This window comes from Schistocerca cancellata, chromosome 1 (assembly GCF_023864275.1).
Source record: "Schistocerca cancellata isolate TAMUIC-IGC-003103 chromosome 1, iqSchCanc2.1, whole genome shotgun sequence".
Lineage (NCBI taxonomy): Eukaryota > Metazoa > Arthropoda > Insecta > Orthoptera > Acrididae > Schistocerca > Schistocerca cancellata.
The window spans coordinates 1,004,454,378-1,004,475,246 of record NC_064626.1 but is presented as its reverse complement, the minus strand read 5'-3'; the positions used below and the strand labels follow the sequence as shown (position 1 = coordinate 1,004,475,246).

Genomic DNA, 20,869 nt, shown 5'->3' with positions numbered 1-20,869 from the left:
ACATGTACACTGTTCTTGCATCAGCTAGATTGAACACTTTTATTGCATATGTGTCAGGTTTGGAAGGAATGTATATTCTAAAACTACACCGTCCTCGAAATTTGACAAACATTTCATCTACAGTGACATATTCTCCAGGAGAATAGTGTTCTGTGCAGCTTTTGGTGAACAAATCAAATATATTTCTTATAGGAGCCAATTTATCCTCTTTTTCGCCTGTCGGACCTCGTTGACTTATCATCAAATCTCAGACACTGTGCGAGAAACCTGAATCTCTGTAGGGTCATCGTAGAGCAGAATAATTCCAATCCTGTTCCATCTCTGTCCCAGAGTTCTTCTAAATTAACCCTACCAACATTGTAGATTCGTAATGAAAATGAATGGCTCACACAAGTCAGGGTCCCGGAGATCCACCAGTAGCAATACAGGGTTAATAACAACGTATACTCGTAATATACTCTGAATATATTAAAACACTATCCCAAAAACACTTCATAAAACATTTTACATTGTTATTTAGTGATGTGATCTAAATGCATAAGCCACTTCCTGCACACCTTGATCTCAGCTTCCTCTCTCATTTTCTTACTCCTAGATTTAACAGCTCATACTGGTGATGATAATGGTACTTTTGGCAAAGCATCTACAGCCCCTCTAAGTGGCTTAACACGTCCCCAATACCCAATGGATGTTTTCATTGGCAAATTGCAAGGTAGCGTCATTTCTATGACCTTGATACAATACTTGGTATCATCTCAGAAACTACTTTGTTTTACCCTTAGGTGTCTAGGGATACATTAGCAGAACCCTTTTGGTAAATTACTAATACATGTACCATCTGTTCCTGTCACTCTAGCACTTTCGTATTTGCTTTTTTCATCTTTTGTCTCAAATAGCATAATATTTTCGTGAATTTTTTTGTCCCCATTTCTCCAGAGTGTAGGCTTAACTACCTCCAAAGATGAAGGCATCTTTCTACCGTATATTGTCTTTTATGGTGAGAATCCAGCACTGCTGTGTACTTAAGAGTCATATGCTGACACGATGTATGGAAGGTATATGTCTCAGTCATTGTGGTAGCTATTTACATAACAACGTTCGAATGAAGTGGCACCCATAGATGACTGAGAGTGATGTGTTGTGCATACGATATACAGTTTATTGTTCAAAATCCTGTCACCTTGTTTTCTACGTTTCCACCCAGCACCAACTCTTATCCACAGTCCCCATCCATGTCCTCCTTGCTCACTGATTTTAAATTCCCGCTGCAGAGGTCTAATGTAAATGTACATCTGAACTGATGGTTGCGGATCCATTGCCCATTGAGGCATATCAATTATATAAATGTGTGCTGTCTGTTCTTTCAGACACGTTCGAAAGAACAGATACCACACATTCATATAGGAGAGCGTTATGTTTAGCATTACAGAGATTCACAGGAGAAAAGAATTTGAATAATGGTACATACTGGAGAGGAACTCACTGTACTGAAAGTGAAATGGGAATGGACAGGACAAGTTGTGATGTGAACTGATGGTAGGTAGAGTAAAGTAGTTCTTTCCAGATCCCAATACACATAAGAAGACGAAGACTGCAGACTAGTGGACGGCGGGAAGAAGCACCGAAAAATGTGCGCTTGCAGATTGCAACATTGTGTGTGTGTGTGTGTGTGTGTGTGTGTGTGTGTGTGTGAGAGAGAGAGAGAGAGAGAGAGAGAGAGAGAGAGAGAGAGAGAGAGGGGGGGGGGGGGAGGTAGGTAGGTAGGTAGGTAGGTAGGTAGGTAGGTCAGTGACGTATGGAGAAGTCTGGAGGAGACCTTCATCCAGCAGTGGATCTCAAGTAACATAACGATGATTGTAGCATAAACAAAACTCCTTGATCTGGTCCTGTTGGACTTGTTGGGATTGACTAACTGCTGTTATTACCCTGTACCAATGGCCTCATTGGATGCTGTGTGGAGGATTGTGGGTTCAGTATGGTACTCTCCTGGCCTTGTCGATTACCTTGATAAATGAGCTGCTACTTCTTATTCAAAATCCTCCTCACTTGGCCTTACGAGGCTGAGTGCACCTGGTCCAGTCTTCATACCAAGGAAAAATCCCTGGCAGTGCCGAGAATTGAACCCAAATCCTCCACATAGCAGCCAACACAATATGGATATGGAGGTGGACATGACAATTATTTGGGTGGTGGTTTCACATTGAATTGATTGTGTACAAGTAATATGTTTGTATTGGTAAAATAATGCTGAGCTTGTCCTGACAGTCCGTGCTTCCTTCAGGCTGTATACAGTCCTAGGATGGACTGGGTACGAATTCCCGGAACTTAAGATTTCAGTGTCACACAAGTATGAAACTTACGAATTTTATTTTTGTTGCCATTTGTCACAGTCATAATAACACAGATTTTTTTTTACATATAGAGGAAGTAGTGTTATTGAGTATCTTTTAAGTGTGTTCGAATCATTCTGCAGAAAATTATGGTGTGTCATTGACTTCAAACAAACAAATGTACAAAGCAATGCTACAGAACAACAGTTAAATTCTACTTTTTGCTCCGCTACCTCAGAATTTCAAGAATATGAAATATTTCATGTTCCTGTAAGCTGCAATTGTAATTAAAAAATAAAATATTCTGTTGGTTGTAGATGTGGCTTTGATAACTTACTTGGGAAGAGCACATATTTAGTCATTTTAAAGAGCTTAAATATAGTCCTTTTTCCCTTATTATATCAGAACAGAGGGGTGTTACTGCCAGGAGGGTCCACTACCACAGTTATTATGGTATAATAGGGTACTTTCACCAGAAACCCATTTCAGGAATTTATCATCCCTGAAGCCAGACTTGCATTTTGTGAATGACTGACACCTCAGTTGCTTTATGTGAAGAACATGAACTGGAGGTTCGTTAATCAAAATTTCTTATCCTACAATTTAGAAACTGATGGAACAGAATTGGCTGATACATTGTGTGCCATCAATTTACCCACACACACAAAGGGACAACGGATATTTTTGTCTTTGTTAATCCCCTTTTTTTCCTTTTGTGTAATATTTGCTTATATTCTTTGGCTTCTGATAATAACCTTGAGAGAGAGAGAGAGAGAGAGAGAGAGAGAGAGAGAGAGAGAGAGAGAGAGGGGTGGGGGGTGGGGGGGATGGGGGATTTTGGTTACTGTTTCCCATTCTTGAATTTCTTTGAAAGAGATTGTTACCATTGCTAAAACTTTATAAATGTTCAACTAGAAGGATGCTATTGTAGGTTTAAAGGTAATTAGCGTGTGTCACTTAACAGTCACAATAATTTGCTCCGATTATATTCTCCTTTGTTTGTGGACCATCATCTCCTCCTCTCCAAGTCAAAAGGATAATATTCTTGAAAGCAAAAATCCACAATTTTGAGAGGTATCTAAAGAGGGACCTGTTTTAGTTCAAAATTGCTATTTCGATTTTGGCACCAGGAGGCTTTTTGTTTCTCTCTGAGTACAGTTCATTCATAATAAACTCTGATTGCTAGTTTACCCATTTGGTAATGGGCTTATGTCCAGTGCAGAAATATGATGAATGAGTTATCAGCTGTTGGTAAAAACAATTAAAGGTATTAACATTTTGTATTTGAGTTATTGTGCAGTCTTCATATGGCTGAAAATGATATTTTCATTTGCGTGTAAATACAAAGCTGCTTGCTTTTATCATTTTTTTAAAAATTTACCAAACAGGTATTGAGCACATGATCATCAGCAGGCCTGTAGAAGTTACATAAAAATAATATGTAATACATGCCATAGGCGATCCACTATGGAAGTTGGAATGTGTTTATAACTTTGTGTGTGACTGTTTAGTACTTTATTGTATTTTACTTTTAAGCTGTCATAGAAGTTTTTGCGGATATTCTGTTAATTTTATGTGGTTTCTAGCACAGTCACATTTCAGTATAAATGAAGACAATAGTGCTTTATAATATCAGTGGCATATTTTGTGGTCAGATTCTTGTGTATCTTTTCTTTGGTTTACGGCCGGCCACTGTGGCCGAGCAGTTCTAGGCCCTTCAGTCCGGAACCATGTTGCTGCTACGGTCCCAGGTTCAAATCCTGCCTCGAGCATGGATGTGTGTGATGTCCTTAGGTTAGTTAGGTTTAAGTAGTTCTAAGTCTAGGGGACTGATGACCTCAGATTTTAAGTCCCATAGTGCTTAGAGCAATTTTTTTGGTTTACGTAATGCGCACAATCTCTAGATTTTTTTTTCACTCATTGCCAATAAGTATATGAAAATATAGTTAAAATAAAAGTAGAATATGTTAATATAAAATGTACGAAGTCTATTATGTTATGTCTAAAATGTTTCTTCCTATTTGAACAAGGATATTTGTAACATTTTTGATAATGTGTTTGTTGTTTCGGTCAGTTTGTTTGTTTAAAATACCACTCCAATCTTTTTTTCATGTGAATAAAAGTTTCTAGTTCCTTAAGAATGTTTAGATATTTGCCTTTATCAGCCATGTGTAGAACTGACTTGCACTGTGCTGTGTGTGTTGTTTCGTGAGTTTGCTCTCTCAAATGTGTACTGAATGGTGATGGATTCTTTTCGCAGGTGTTATCGTGTACTTGGAATCTCATTTTAAAATTTCTCTCTGTTTCACTGATGTAAAGACTTTGAAAAAAAAATTACATTTTTAATTTATATCCTCCAGATATGCAAAATTGTGCTGTTTGTTGCAGTGAATGGTATGTTCGTGTTCTTACTGTGTTCTCTGATCTGAATCCAATTTTTAAATTTGTTTTTTGTAGGGCGTGCTGAATTTTGTGTGATATTTGTCACCAATGCGGTCAAACAATGTATTTGGATCTCTCTTTATTTTGAATTTCTTTAAATGTAGCTTCTTATTTTAATTTACTTTTATTTGTTTTGTTTATTTTGGAAAGAATTTTGTCAACAATCATGGGATTATCTCCATTGTTTTGCGCTACAGGTGTAATGTATCAATTTCTGTTTTGACACTGTTGTTACTTGAGAATATTTGCGTAGTATGTTTATGCAAGATTGAAGGTACACTTCTTTTTTGCTTCTATGATGGCAGAGGTTGCTGTGGATCACTCTATCTGTAGTTGTAGGTTTTCTGATAGTGGTGAAGGTATATGTTGAACTTTCTCCCAATTTCTCAATCTGGAAAATTTATTTTGTTCTTCTCCTCATGTTTTATTGTGAATGAATGTGATGTTGAGGTGTAGTTAATTTTATAGTGAATGGAATGGAAGCCAACATCAAGTCAGCCTTGTTCATAGCAAGATGAATAAAACATAAATGTGAAGTAATGTGGGTGAAAGAAGAAAGTGAGAAAAATACAAGAAGACGGAATATCTGAATACTATATTATACCTAACACCCAGAAATAGGCAAAGTTCTACAGGATCCAATATTTTGACATTATGATGAACATTATCACTGCGTATAACAGAAAGAAACAGAATACAAGTAGACATTGACATTGCAAGAAAATTTAAAGGAATATCTCATGAAACCATAAACCAATTGTAATACAGAATTTCAGTTCTAATGTCAAAAAATTTATTACACGAAGGATTAACTTACAGCATTTACAAAAACTATGTACAGTAGAAATGATTTGACTTGTAAAAATTGCAACAGATGCAGCAGACCTTCCAGTAGTAAAACAAAACAATGTACTGTTTGAGACATTCCCAATGTAACTGTTTCATTGGTTCATGGTTGTCGTGTTGGATAATGTTGTGGAAACTGCACAATATTTTAATGAGACAGCTGCTCGTCTTCTTCAGGTGCTTGCTGACATGTTGCTGCAATGACTTTCCAGTATATATGATGACTCGATAGAAAAGCACAGGTGCGAAGGTATGGGGCTAGATCGTCATTGCAGATGAATCCTAAAGCATGGTGACATCTAGTGCCCCTGCTGGAGAAAGGTACACAACTGAGTGATCCTCTGATATTGGTGTTGGAAAAGGGACTAAATTTGGCATCCACTCAAAAGCACGTGCCTTTCAAGGATTTTATCTGTGCCATTGAGCAAGGCATCTTGAAACTTGTGAGTGAGACTGCTGAAGAAATAAGGCGAGAGGCTTGCAGAGCCATAACCAGAATGCCCACACCGAAGCAGAATATCAACACTGAAGAAAGGAAAGCTCTCTCTTCGTTAAGAGAAGACACAGAAGTATTGATTTTACCTGCAGACAAGGGAAACACAACTGTTCTTTTGCCTGCAACATCTTACTTTTTCAAGGTGGTGGAGTTGCTGCTGGACTCAGCGTATCACTGGCTAAAGAAGGGTCCAACTAATGCAGTTCAATGGAAGACATCTGCGCTTGTCAAATCCAGCCAGTTTCCTGACCATCTTAAAGAGAGTTTAAGAGTACAAGCACCAGTTCCACCAGGACTTTATTGACTGCCCAAGATCCATAAGGAAAAGGTTCTGCTTCACCCTATCATGAGCAATATAGGCGCCCCAACATATCACCTAGCAAAACATCCGGTTTCTCTTCTGAGCCCTTTGATAGGAAAATGTGAACATAACATTTGAAACTCAGAAGATTTTATATGACAAATGAAGACTTTGAGTCACTAACCACTTACGTATTACTGAGTTTTGATGTGGTCTCTTTGTTCACATGAGTACCTCTGGTGGATTCATTACAACTTACAGGAACTAAGTTGGAGGAGGGCATCTTACATCTGTTTTACATGTGTGTACCTGGACTTACTTTTTATTTAATGGACAATATTTTGAGCACACTGGCGGTGCTGCTATGGGTAGCCCTTTGTCTCCTATAATCGTTAACCTTTTTATGGAAGACTTTGAGGAAAAGCACTTCAATCAGCGATGTTGAAACCTACATGTTTCTGCAGATATGTGGACGACATCTTTGTAGTTTGCCACATGGAGCAGCAATGCTTCCTGGATTTCTGGAACACCCTAACTCCCTCCATCTAAGCATTTGCTCCACCATCAAAGTGGAGAAAAATGGAGACCTTTGGTCTGCAGAAAAGGAGATGATTCCTTGTATCAGTGTGTGTTTTGTAAGCTAACTCACACTCACCTATATCTACGGGCTACAAGCTGCCATCACACATCTCAATGCAATGGCGTGCTACAGACTCTTGTTCATAGCGCTAGAGTTATCTAGGATGCAGGGAGCTTATCAGCAGAGCTTGGCCATCTTCGCTCTGCAAACGAGTTCTCTGATAAACAGATTTGGAATGCATTTTGACCTGCGTGCTCTAAAGCTCACGAAGAGCCAGTATAAACGAACTCCATGAGGATTTGTTTTGTATCCTGTGGTGGTGGCGTGTCCTTGAAGATTGACAGGATGTTCAGGAAACATCAAATAAAATGTCTTCCGCCCTCCAACGCGAGCGGAAGACAACCTGAGTTCAAGGAGATCAGGGATACATAAAATCCCAAGCCAGTGAGGGAAATCACGCATTGGCCAGACGTGTCACACTGTTAAGGATGTTGTTGTTGTGGTTGTGGTCTTCAGTCCTGAGACTGGTTTGATGCAGCTCTCCATGCTACTCTATCCTGTGCTAGCTTCTTCATCTCCCAGTACCTACTGCAACCTGCATCTTCCTGTATCTGTTTAGTGTATTCATCTCTTGGTCTTCCTCTACGACTTTTACCCTCCAAGCTGCCCTCCAATACTAAATTGGTGATTCCTTGATGCCTCAGAACTTATCCTACCAACCGATCCCTTCTTCTAGTCAAGTTGTGCCACAAACTTCTCTTCTCCCCAACCCTATTCAGTACCTCCTCATTAGTTATGTGATCTACCCATCTAATCTTAAGCATTCTTCTGTAGCACCTCATTTTGAAAGCTTCTATTCTCTTCTTGTCCAAACTAGTTATCGTCCATGTTTCACACCATACAAATACTTTCAGAAACGACTTCCTGAGACTTAAATCTATACTTGATGTTAACAAATTTCTCTTCTTCAGAAACGCTTTCCTTGCCCTTGCCAGTTTACATTTTATATCCTCTCTACTTCGACCATCATCAGTTATTTTGCTCCCCAAATAGCAAAACTCTTTTACTACTTTAAGTGTCTCATTTCCTAATCTAATTCCCTCAGCATCACCCGACTTAATTCCACTACATTCCATTATCCTCGTTTTGCTTTTGTTGATGTTCATCTTATATCCTCCTCTCAAGACTCTATCCATTCCGTTCAACTGCTCTTCTAAGTCCTTTGCTGTCTCTGACAGAAGTACAATGTCATCGCCGAACCTCAAAGTTTTTATTTCTTCTCCATGGATTTTAATACCTACTCCGAATTTTTCTTTTGTTTCCTTCACTGCTTGCTCAATATACAGATTGAATAACATCGGGGAGAGGCTACAACCCTGTCTCACTCCCTTCCCAACCACTGCTTCCCTTTCATGTCCCTCGACTCTTATAACTGCCGTCTGGTTTCTGTACAAATTGTAAATAGCCTTTCGCTCCCTGTATTTTACCCTGCCACCTTCAGAATTTGAAAGAGAGTATTCCAGTCAACATTGTCAAAAGCTTTCTCTAAGTCTACAAATGCTAGAAACGTAGGTTTGCTTTTCCTTAATCTAGCTTCTAAGATAAGTCGTAGGGTCAGTATTGCCTCACGTGTTCCAATATTTCTACGGAATCCAAACTGATCTTCCCCGAGGTCAGCTTCTACCAGTTTTTCCATTCGTCTGTAAATAATTTGCGTTAGTATTTTGCATCCGTGACTTATTAAACTGATTGTTCGGTAATTTTCTCATCTGTCAGCACTTGCCTTCTTTGGGATTGGAATTATTATATTCCTCTTGAAGTCTGAGGGTATTTCGCCTGACTCGTACATCTTGCTCACCAGATGGTAGAGTTTTGTCAGGACTGGCTCTCCCAAGGCCATCAGTAGTTCTAATGAATTGTTGTCTACTCCCAGGACCTTGTTGCACACTCTGCACACTCTGGGCTGTAATTTGCAGCTGTGCTTGTCCCACATCGCGAATGTGATGACCATGGCCTGTTTCTCTGGTGGGGGGCACTGTATATTGCTGTGCTGTATAATTCAGCTACAATGAAATTATCGCCTGCCACTAGGTTTCTGCACTTTTAGTGAGTCATTGTATTTACTGGTGAGCCATTACAGCAGAATGTTTGAAAATGCCTGAAGATGATGAGCAACTGTCTTGTTGAAATATTTTGCTGCTTCCACAACATTATCCGATGTGATGCCTGTGAACCAATGAAGCAAAATAATGCAGTTCATAAAATACTGAAAACAATCGAGAAACATAATAATAAACTTTGCAATAATAGTCTATTGACCACAGAAACCAAAATCATTTATGCTGTTAATAACAAAATAGGACATAACAATGATGTGCTTCCAAAAGCAGACAAAGGAAACACTATCATAATAAATTAATAAAACACTAGAGGGTCATTCCATGTCAATTCAACCAATTTTAGAAAATGTTCCAGCTGATAGTTTCAGATTTGGCTGAAATTTAGCACACCAATGCTACCAAGTGTGGAACACTCATGTACAAAATTTTAAGTTCCCCTGCCAATTAGTTCTAGAATTATGGCTTGTGAAAGAAGGTGGCTTGACCCGGAAATTGTAACTTGCATCTAGCAATCTATTTTCAGAGCCAACTTTAGGTCTTAATAACTTTGGAACTATTCTGCTCAGTCCAGTGAAATTTTTACAACCCAGTAACATCCACTTGGTGAACACACTCTTTATGAATCAAAACACCAACAACATATTTCTGAGGGAAAATAAAACATTCCAAAATGTGATTAAAAAGTGTAATACGTTAAAAGGTACATATTGTAGGTGCCCTCCATGCCAAATATAATTCACTCAAAAAGGGTGTACATTTTTTTTGTGGTAAGCTTAATGTGGCCTACACACACACAGAACTCATCTTGCCCATATCAGTCACACAAACAGAGTTACATGCACACGAAAATAGAAAAATTTGAAAAAATTATCAGAAAAACATGTATTTTCTAAGTGTGGTAGCACAAAAGGGACAAGTGATATCCAAGCCAAATTTCAAACACTGCATAAGTAGACCATAATATATGTGGCAAAATTTCAACTTGTTATTGCAAGACATTTGTGTACAATAAAAGTTGACAGAGATGTATTTGGTTACATTTCTTTTAACATGATTTAGCAAGTAATAATGATGATGCAGACAGCTTGTTTCAGATAACCATTAGGCAACAGAAAGTTAAACAATGAATGAGTCATTGTTAGGCAGGAACAACAAAGGAAACAAGCAACAATTACAGGTTACTCATGTTTTTAAGATTCTAGTTCAGACTGGTCATTACTGTTGTAGAAAGTCAGTATGGAGGCAGAAGAGTGTACTAGTGGTGCTTTTGTTCAAACAAGCTGCAGTATTGGTAGAGCACAAGCATCTGAATGTCATAAAACAACATATGGAACAAAATGTGGCATTCGCTTTGTACTGTATGATCTGGATGAATCGGACCAAGATTTGTTGCTTTGGAGATCCAGGATGCACCCTGTGGGCACAAGAAGTACAGTTCCAGGAAACTTTAGTGTTTATTATCATCATATGAAAGTGTTTCCGGATAAATATTCTTTCCTACAAAGAAATTGTTTTGATCCATTTCGGGTTCATAAGAAGACAGTGAAGTGTGGCCTCAGAGAAATTGATATAAAATCAGTATTGAAAGTGAATCAGTGCATGGGACTTAACATGAAACCAGGACAAAAGTTACGTTCCAGGTGTGTTACACTGCTAAAAAATGAAGAATATTCTGATAATTGACATGACAGTGACGATGAGTATCAGCCACCTACAACCACAGCGGATGAGCAATTAAGTACTTCAGTGACTGCTCTTGGTTTGTCCTCCATGAAGACACACAAAGTTTGGAACAGAGACAGGCCCAGCTATGGTAGAAGAAAACTACAAGAAGCTGAAATGGAATGAAAATATAAAATAGTTGACACACTAATGGTGGAAGAGGAAGAACTATCTGCTCCAAAGGAACAGAAATCATGCCAGAAATGCTCTGATTTGGACAAAATTGTGCACGATTTGAAAGAAAAATGTGCCATATCCACATGCCAGAAAAAGTAGCTATTCTTACCCTTGAACCTTTCAGCTGGTCTATTGACTGCACTGCAAAGGAATTCAATGTTTCTACATATATGGTAAAGCAAGCTTAGAAAGTAAAAGCAACCCAAGGAGTGCTTCCACAACTTCAGCAGGATCAGGGTAAGCAATTGAGTTCAGAAATAAAGGTGCTAATGTCGGAGTTTTATGAAAATAATGACTACAGCCGAATAATCCCTGGAAAAAAAGACTATGTAACGGTGAAAATGGGAACTCTATGTGTACAGATGCAAAAAAGACCATTGCTATGCAACATATCAGAACTATATGTAGAATTCAAGGAAAAGTATCCCAATACCAAAGTAGGTTTATCATCTTTTTTCAATCTTCAGCCAAAATGGGTTGTGCCTGTGAGTGCAAGGGGCACACACAATGTTTGTGTATGTGAGACCCATCAAAATGCTAAGCTGATGTTTGCTGCTATAAAGGATTCTGGTCTGGATTACAAAGGTGCAATGAAGCGGCTAGTGTGTGCCATCAGTTCCTACCAGTGCATGATACACAGTTGTGAAAAGTGTCCTGGTAAGGCAAATCTTGCAGAACACATGAATAACAAACTGTATGTTGAAGTTCTTATGGATGACGATGAACTTGTTTCTCATAAACAATGGACACACATGGATTTCCTAAGTCTTGAAACAAAGCAACGTACAGTGGAAGATTTTGTTGAAATGAAATGTGTTGTCAAAAAATGGTCAAACTGACCACACACAGCTTCACAGCAACAGCACAATCGGCTTATCTCCAGTTTTGTAAGGATAATTTGAAACAAGTTGAAAATATAGTAATACTAGACTTTTCTGAAAATTATGCATTTATAGTTCAAGATGCCATCCAAGGATATCATTGGGACAACAGTCAAGCAACTCTCCAGCCATTTGCGATTTATTATAGAGGTGAATGAGGTGATGTGTCTATCATGAACCTATGCATTTTTAGTGACTGTTTAATTCATGATGCCATTGCAGTTCATGCCCACATTCGCACTGTCATGGCATATGTGAAAAACAAGCTGCCTCACATCCATTTTGCAAAATACTTCAGTGATGGGGCAGCTAGTCAGTACAAAAGCTGTAAAAATCTCAAAAATTTATGCATGCATTACCATGATTTTCAGATTCATACAGAATGGAATTTTTCGCAACAAGTCATGGTAAAAATGTATGTGATGGTATTGGTGCTACCATTAAGTGCATGGCATCACAAGCTAGTCTGCAGCACCCTACAGAAGATCACACCTCTTCAATTATTTATCTGGGTACAGAAAAATATCTCTGGCATACAATCATTCTATGTTTTGAAAGATGAGGTGAAATCAGTCAAAGAGATGCTAAAAAGCAGACTAGAACACGTTAAAACTGTTGCAGGCACAAGGAGCCATCATCACTTCTCTCCAGCGGATTGTGACAATGTGCAGATGAGCAGAGTGTCTGGTTACAACTATAGGTTCATGCACAACATGTGTCTTCACAATGTGTCTGACTCAGGATTCAGAAGCAAAAGCAGTGACATACAACCAGGTTGTTGTGTTATTGCTGTTTATGATGACAAATGGTACTTAGGATGTGTTGCAGAGTGCTGTGAAGCAGAAGATGATGTATTTGTGAACTTCATGGCACCGGCAGGACCAGCAAGATCATTTCATTGGCCATGTTTGGCAGACCGGTGTTGGATTCCTTTTGAACATATTCTTATGACAGTTGCAGTTCCTACCACGGTGTCAGGAAGACAGTACAATTTGCCACTCAATGTACAGAGTACAGTAGCTAAAGTGTGGGAGAACTTCTGTTCAAAGCACAATCAGCTGGTTTTTAGCAGTTAATGTGCAGTAAACGTTAATGATAGGTTGCATTAATCTGTATATATGTTGTTGCTTAGTGTTTAAACAGTTGTGGGAGAGGATAGGAAGAGGCAGTACAGTTTATGATATGTTTTTACAAAATTGTGTTGTGGAACAATGGCCACATCACCAAATACATCTGTCAACTTCCATTGTACACAAATGTCTTGCAATAACATGCTGAAATTTTGAGATATATATCATTATGGTCTACTTATGCAGTGTGTGAAATTTGGCTTGGATACCACTTCTCCCTTTTGTGCTACCACGCTTCGAAAATCCATGTTTTTCAGGTAATTTTTCAAATTTTTGTGTGCATGTAACTCAGTTTTTGTGACTGATGTGGGCATGATGAATTGTGTGTGTGTTTAGGCCACATTAAGCTTACCACAAAAAATTTATACCCTTTTTGATTAAATCATATTTGGCACAGAGGGCACCTACAATATGTACCTTTTAACGTATTACATTTTTTAATCACTTTTGGAATTTTTTATTTTCCCTATTTGGTGTTTTGATTGATGGAGTGTGTTTTCTAAATGGACGTTACTGGGTTGTAAAAATTTCAATGGACTGTGTGGAATAGTTCCAAAGTTATTAAGACCTGAAGTTGGGTCTGAAGATAGATTGCCAGATGCAGGTTGCAATTTCCGGGTCATGCCACCTTCTTTCACAAGTCATAATTCTGGAACTAATTGGCAGGGGAAACGAATACTTTGTACATGAGTGTTCCACACATGGTAGAATTAGTGTAGTGTACTGAATTTCAGTCAAATCTGAGACTATGAGCTGGAGCCCCTGGTTGAACTGACATGGAATGACCCTAGATTTTTAAAAATAAGAATTACGTAAAACACATTGATAGAGATCTAACAAGCAAATTTGAGGCAAACATCAAAACAGCATTAAACAACACAGTCATCATACTCAACAAAAGTAAAAAGTGTTGGTGTATAATGATGAAAGCATCCGACCAGGCCTGTTGTTTTCTGTATGAGCAGCCTGGCCTACCATCTCAGCAAAAGTAGCAAATGATATTCTCAATAAAAATTTTATTTATGACAAGCAGTGTACAATCAAAAATTTGACAGAGCTTATACATCAAATAAAAGACATTAAAATCCCAGCAAATTCTAAATTATCTTTGTTAGCCATTACCAGTCTATATGCTAACATCCCGGTTGGCAAAACTATCCACGTTATTGAAGAAAATCTTTGGTGTCATGGCTGAATAGAAGAGATGATGTTGATGAATGTATCTTGCTAGTTAAACCTACTTTATCACACATCTATTTTATTTTTAACTTCCAGTAATACAAACAAGACAACGGCCTTGCAGCTAAAAATTGTTGTGCGTGCACTGTAACAGATATGCTTCTCAATAAAACTGAAAATGATTTTTTCGATAAGCATACAGTGCGGAACTTAATTCACAGTACTAATGAAGATATAGTGATGCCACTGTAATCCTCATCAGTGAAACTAAGAACACGAGGAGAACAACAAAATAAATTTTTCAGACCTAGAAATTGAGAAAGAAAATTCGCCACATACTTCCACCATTTTCAGAGAAACCAAATTACAGTTATGGTGAACCAAAACTCTTGCAATTCTGGGAGCTGCAAAGAATTTTCAATCTTGCATTATAAGAATATACAAATATACACTGAGTCAAGACAATATTAAATCAGAAATTTCCATAATTAAAACTATTGCACAAAACAACTGATTTAATCCTGCAGTTGTCGACAAAATTCTTGCCAAAATAAACAATATTAATACAAGTACATTAAAATAAAAAAGTTGCATTTGAAGAAATTCAAAACAAACAGTGGTCACAAATGTCAGGAAAAACTCCGCACACCCTTCAAAAAGCCAATTTAAACCTTGGATTCAGATCAGAGAACACAGTAAAATGTTAACATACCATTCACTAGAGTGACCAACAAGATAATTAAAATGTAAAGACTGTGAAAAAATATACAGTGGACAAACAAGAAGAAATTTTAAAATGAGATTTTGAGAACTCTTGAATAACAGTGAAAAAAGTTCATCAGCATTCAGTACACATTTGCAAAAGCAAAAACACGAAAAGACAGATGTAGCACAAAGCATGTCAATTCTACACGTTACTGATAAAGGCCAACATCTAAACATTTTTGAGACACTTGAATTTTCTTCTCACATGGAAGAAATTTCAGACTATTTTTCTGAATGAACAAACTGACTTGTAAAACAAAACATTTTATTGAAAATGTTATAAATATCCTTGTCCAAAGATAAAGCAACATTTTAAATGATACATAACAGACTTTATACTATGAGGGTTTAATGAAAAGTAATGCCTCCACCTTCGTTAAGTGGGTTTGGATGGGAATATTTTAACAAATCAAACGCAGAAATAATCCTTAGAATGTGATCGTTAATTACCAATATTCACTTTTCCACATAATCACCAGCCAATTGGATACATTTCTGCCTACAATGAACAAGTTTACTGAAGCCGTCATGGAAAAATCACCACTCTGTTTCCGCAACCACAGTCTCACAGTTCTCTCATAGTCTTCATCAGAAGCATAATGATGTCCCCGCAGTTCGTCTTTCATTATCGGGAACAGGTGGAAGTCAGACGGTGCTATATCTGGACTGTATGGAGGATGCCATACGATAGTGAGATTCAGTCTCTGAAGTTCTGCTTTGGTGGCACGTGAAGTGTGTGGTTTGGCATTGTCATGCTGCAAGAAAACATTTCTTTTTCCTTTCGGACCCTTCTTAGCCATTGTTTCAGAGTTCGCTTCATTGTGATATAACGCTCTGAATGTATTGTTGTTCCACGATCAAGGAAATCAACATGCATAACACAATCTGCGTCCCAGAACACTGTGGCCATAATTTTTCCAGCTGGGGGCTGCGTCTTGAATTTCTTTTTCTGGGGCAAGTCTTTGTGTTGATATTCCACAGACTGATGTATTGTGTCCGGGTCATAATGGTGTACCCACGTTTTGTCTCCTGTCACAATTGAAGTTAGAAAGGCGTCACCTTCATTCTTGTAACGCGAGAGGAGTTCCTAGCAAATTACAAGTCTGTGTGCTTTCATTTCAGGAGTCAGCATCCATGTTACCTGTCGTGCACAGATCTTCCGATAGCCAAGTAAAGCAATAATGTGACCCACACGTTTGTCTGAAATGCCGATTGTGCTTGTAGTTTCTCTCTGAGTGATACGACGATCGTCCTGAATCAATCTGTCAACATTTTGCTTGTGAAACTCGGTGATTGATGTTACAGGACATCCAACTCTTTGTTTGTCACACAGGTCAGATGTTCCCATCTCATCATGTTTAAACTTACTGGCCCAACGACGCACAGTACTCACATCAACACAATCAGCATAAACTGCTTTCACTCTGATGAATCACCTTTGGGGTGACACCTTCTGCTGTCAAGAATTCAATGACTGCACATTGCTTAAATCTCATTGACCGATTGTTGGCACAGGGTTCCTTACTGTACACTGTAACAACACACCCATTCAATGCCAAGGCTTCCCGCCAACTGGAGCTGTAGAGAAGAGGCTACGGAACCAGCCAGTACATGCCGCATACCAGTGCTGCCAATTGGGAAGAGTTATGAAGGTGGAGGCATTACTTTTCAGCAAATCTTCGTATTTATACTTACACGTTTTACATTAACTATATTTTTATGTATTTGATAAGTGGACATAACAAACAGAGATCACACACATTACCTGAGATAGATAGATAGATAGATAGATAGATAGAGAGAGAGAGAGAGAGAGAGAGAGAGAGAGAGAGAGAGAGAGACTGGTATCATAAAGCACTATTAATTTTCAGTAATACGAGAATGTGTTAGAAATCATATAAAATTAACAGAACATGGGCAAAAACTGCTGCAAAGGCTTGAAAGTAAAATGTAAGTAAGTACAAATCAGTATACACAAAATTATAATCACCTTCCAACTTCCATAACAGACAGCGTATAACGTGTATTATGTATTATTTTTATGTATCTTCTTTAGGACCACAGATGATTATCATAAGCTTAATACCAATGTGGTAAATTAAAGAAAGAAATAAATAAAAGCAAGCAGCTTTGTCTTTATTTACAAATAAAAATGTTGTTTATAAAGTAAAGGAATTAACATTTGCTCATTGCACGATTTTGTGTTTAGAAAGAACCGGGTAGACTACCTATTTTTTTTCTGGCTGATGTTATGATCTGTTTCCTAGCTTCCATTGTACATACTGGTATAAGAACTCATTGGGTCTTTGAGATATAAACTGGTATTCTGACATTATTAGGTAGTGATTGATATTGTGGCCCCTGTAAGCTGTGGTGCATTACATGTAAACTCTTTGTCATTGTGACATTAAAATTGATGGCAAAACAATGAAATATGAGCTGACACATAACACACAAACAAAATACACGGAAGTCAATAAAGTGCTATGGCTCTTTAAAATGTCAGTGCTTCCGCAGTTATTAACTGACGGCTTTTTAAAAAAAAAAAAAAAAAAAAACACCACTGTTCAATACTGCAAGCTTTATTGCTATCCGTGTACACCAGATGGCTGCTTTTATGCATACAACAGCAGCCAACAACCTGATTGCAGCACTAGACAATTTAACGTCCACTACATGCAATCTGAGCCAAGATGGAAATACGAAAAATCTTTCAGATTAAATAATATGCAAAGTTGGACCGAATCATTAGTGAATTGTAGTTTCAGATCACATAAAACATCCGTCACATTGGTGAGAGAGAAAACTTTTCTGAACTGTTTTCATAACAAATGTTTAGTGATAAAATATATTTCCCTCATGCTGTAACTAAGTAATGAGAACAGGATGCATTACCTTTATAGTTAACTAGCTTGGTTAGAAATTCTACGACTGTGAAAATTAGAGTTGTAAGTGTGCCTTATAAGTGTGCCAGTTTCTGTTCATCAAGATAAAACAAGCAGATTGTATGTTATATATATGTAACTAGTAATTATCTTGATGAGATGGCTACATCCATGAAATGAGCTCTTGAAACGTGATGTTGATATTAAAGTGAAGAAGCACAATACAATGAATTTCATTTATCTTTACTTATTATTCAAGAAGACGTACATGGACCATATGTCCATACAGATACAAGTAAGAAGGAAACAGTGTTCAGCCACAGCAGACTTTTCTAGCTGACCCAATCTGGTGTGACATCAATATGTTCAGTGAATCTATCCTTAATAGTGCAACACGTCTGACCAATCTATGATTTCCCACACTGGCACAGGATTTTACATATCCTTGTCTCATTAGACTTAGGTTGTCTTTAACAGAACCCAGATAGTTTCCACTCGCACTGTAGGGTGGAAGACATATTTTGTTTGATGTTTCTTGAACATCCTGTCAATCTTAAAGGACACACAATCACCATAGGGTAGAAGAACCATTCTGATGTTGTTCTCCGTTTCTACTCGTTCTTTGTGAGCTTTACTGCAGGAAGGTTGAAAAGCATTCTGGAGCGTTTATCAGAGTACCTGTTTTGTGCAAACACAGAGCGAAGATAGCCAAGACCGTAAGAACATGTAAAAAGAGAAGATGAAACAAGTGACATAAAATAAAAGAAATTCTCCCTTTTACTCGTGGAGATAAAAATTAAATCAGTGTTACTATGATACAAATCCGAACACTATTTGACCTCTTTTCTCATTGTAAAGGTATTCTTTTCTGTTCAATAAAACATCATTGTTTATTCTAGATAAGTTATACAGGCTAAGAAAGGGGGGAAAAATGCTTCAAGAAGCATAAGATTATCATGTCACAGAGAGTAACCACATCCAAAGGATGTGGGTGTGTTGCATGGTTTGTTCATTTTGATATCTCTGTTATATTATGCAACACAGATATTGCTAAAAAGTAAATGCTGGAGGCAGCCTAAGTGAAAGGATTGTAACTGTTGTTAGAGATTAATATCTTAAGAAATCTGCATGCAGTTATAACATACAGCAGACAGTAAATAGTTCATATAGTTCTTCTCCCTCCCCCAGCCCAACTCTCCTGGTCCTTGCACCAAGCTTTCCACCATCCTTTCCTCCACGTTGTCCCAGCGTGTTCCCACAGAAGTCATTATTGAATATATTATGCCTCAACCGTCAAGAATAGCTTCTGTAATTTCTTTTGTTTTCTCAGAGGAGAGAGAGAGAGAGAGAGAGAGAGAGAGAGAGAGAGAGAGAATAATTTTAATGCAAATTGGAGTTAAAAGTGTATTCGAAGATCTGCATTAAATTAGCTAAAGTTATTGATATACCTTGAATTGATACATTTTGGAAAGATGCTGATGAAAATTGTATTAAATTGTATATGGAAAGGACATGTGCATGGAAATTATTTATAGACTACTTTTTATTTTAGATTCAAGTGATGGAGAAGATGGACCTTCACGATCTATGTCAAAGAAAGAACGTTATTTCTGGCAGTATAATGTACAAGCGAAAGGACCAAAAGGGCAGCGGCTTGTGCTTAAGACAAAGCTGGAAGACCCACATGTCCTGAATGAAGTAACAGATCCTGTATTTAGTCCTCAGTGCTCAGTTCGAGGCATTAAGCACAGGTAAATACTGTAATTTTTTACTGTGCATTACCATATGTAGTCACAGACAAAACTCCAGTCACTAACAGCTTAATTAAACTAAGTGGACATCGTTTGTTTTGAAATTGCAATTTTTTCAGAAAAATACATTTTCCCCTTAACCTTGATACAAGTTGATCACATTTCTTTTGCATGAGATTGTTTTTTTGAACGGGAATAATGATTCTGTTCCACAAAATTTTTATTTCGTTTCGTGTATCAATTGTAATTCTTCTGTCTCAGTGGACGGCTGGCTTTTCCATATCCCTCAAAACTTTTGCAGTAAATTTTCCTTTCATTAGCCATTTGTTGCATTGCACACAAAATATTTTAAAATATATTGTTTCAGTATTTTCGCAGTACATTTTTGTTGTTGTATGCGTGGTCCGCATTGATGAATAAATATGGGGTATATAAAAAGAAGAGTGTATACTATGAGGACAGAAATTGGAAAGTGAAATAGATAATGTATGGGATAGAATTTGTATGAAGACAATGAAATGCAGTTGAGGAGATATGAAAATACAGGTAATTGTGCACAATAATGAAGGGAGCAGTCAATTTTTCCAAGTACTGTAAACATACACAGTATCAAAGGGACAAAATAGTGTTTGAGTATGGAGTGAACATCACAACAAAGAATAGTATTATGAAAAGAGAGTAAGACATTCTCACTAGTGGTGCTTTATGTCCTACTTCTTCCTCATATGTAATGAAGTTGTAGGTAACCATGCAACTTAGGAAACTTTTCTGTCCAAAGTGAGAGGTAACGTCATCTGAATCATCACAGATAATAACAGCATATTGTTGTAAACGAATTATATTGATATCCTTTATTCATTGTGTGGTGGTTAAATAAACATTCTTTCAAATACTTTGCTGTGTAATTAAATGACATGGTGCAGAACTCATTATTGAATGAAGTATGTCTCTTCTGTCAAGAGTAATTTCTATGATTTGTGCTGTTTTCTCAGGGCAGTTGTAGAGGAATATAGAATAATTTTAATGCAAATTATATTTAGTGTATTCTGTGAACGTTATCCCATCTAAACTGTGTCACATCACCAGCAAACTCTGTATCATTTTTACATTAAAATTAATAGCAAGAGAACAAAATATAAGAAATTAATGGCTACAGAAGGTGATTCCACCCGGGAGCTCTTGAGACAAGTCAAGAATTACATCCTTATGAGGATTAAAGGGACTTCCCAAAAGGTATCCATCTTCCTAGAGTGATTTGTGGGAC

The 20,869-nt window shown here is 37.5% G+C and overlaps 1 protein-coding gene across 3 annotated transcripts in view; it reads left to right on the top strand.

Annotated features, from left to right (window-relative positions):
- The window catches only part of LOC126088914 (protein CREBRF homolog), a 114,107-nt gene that overhangs the window by 31,267 nt on the left and 61,971 nt on the right, over positions 1-20,869 (top strand). For all 3 annotated transcript variants that reach the window (XM_049906870.1, XM_049906871.1, XM_049906872.1), the window contains exon 4: positions 19,407-19,605. In XM_049906870.1, coding sequence (XP_049762827.1) covers positions 19,407-19,605 — 199 coding nt within the window. The remainder of the gene's footprint in view (positions 1-19,406; positions 19,606-20,869) is intronic.